Source organism: Cystoisospora suis, assembly GCF_002600585.1.
Source record: "Cystoisospora suis strain Wien I chromosome Unknown contig_4715, whole genome shotgun sequence".
Classification (NCBI taxonomy): domain Eukaryota; phylum Apicomplexa; class Conoidasida; order Eucoccidiorida; family Sarcocystidae; genus Cystoisospora; species Cystoisospora suis.
In genome coordinates, this window is record NW_027157507.1 from 1,234 (window position 1) to 1,993 (window position 760).

General features: G+C 47.5%; 1 protein-coding gene across 1 annotated transcript in view; it reads left to right on the forward strand.

The window, feature by feature from the left end:
• Window positions 1-760, forward strand: part of CSUI_008416 (importin-beta n-terminal domain-containing protein) — a 15,685-nt gene that overhangs the window by 522 nt on the left and 14,403 nt on the right. Inside the window, exon 1 of the mRNA XM_068068549.1 lies at window positions 1-651. This exon is cut by the window's left edge and continues 522 nt beyond it. Coding sequence (XP_067919474.1) covers window positions 366-651 — 286 coding nt within the window. The 5' untranslated portion in view covers window positions 1-365. The remainder of the gene's footprint in view (window positions 652-760) is intronic.

Here is a 760-nt window from a genome sequence, read left to right on the forward strand (position 1 = left end):
TCTTTCTTCCCCTTTCTCTTGCATGTGCGCTCTCCCCGGGCGCCTTTGTCATTTCTTTCTTTAATGAAAGCGCCCTCTAGGAGCGTTGTTTCCAACTGACTTCAGTTCTTTCTTCAGTTCAAGTGCTTTTTCTATCGTTAGTTCTCTTTCTCTTCATACTCTGTTGCCCCTGGTTTTCCTTCTGTCCGCCCGTCTATTGAGCTCGGAAGTGTCCAAGTTATTCTACCTGTCTCTCCTTCTCACTTCCGTCTCTCTCCGACTTTCCTTTTTTCTCAGTCGACGGTAAGGGAGAAGAAGAAGTAGGACGCGTCCTTTGTCTCTTGTGCTTCTTCCTTCTTCTCCCTTTTGCAATCAAGACGACCACCATGACGTCGATTCCTTCTATGTCTGCTCCTGGTAGTTCAGCATTGGGGGGAGGAGGGGAAGGACAAGCTGTGAATCCAAGTGGAGCGGTCCCATCTTCTTCTCTCAGTCCGTCTTCTTTATCTTTAGTTCAGTTACTTGAGACAACTTTATCACCTGATCCTGCTACAATTCGTTTTGCCGCAGAAGAGCTAGAAAGAAGAACTTCTCATGAAGGATTTGCCAAAGATCTTCTCGTTCTTCTGGTGGAGGGGGGGAGTGGAGCTTCTCCGGCTGCACGACAAGCAGGTAAGTTTTTCCTCTCTGTCATACTACAGTTTGCGATTCTTTCTGTCATGGGACATCAGTTAGACCGGCCTCCTGTCGACTTATCTCTTCGGTTCTTTCTTCTCCCTGT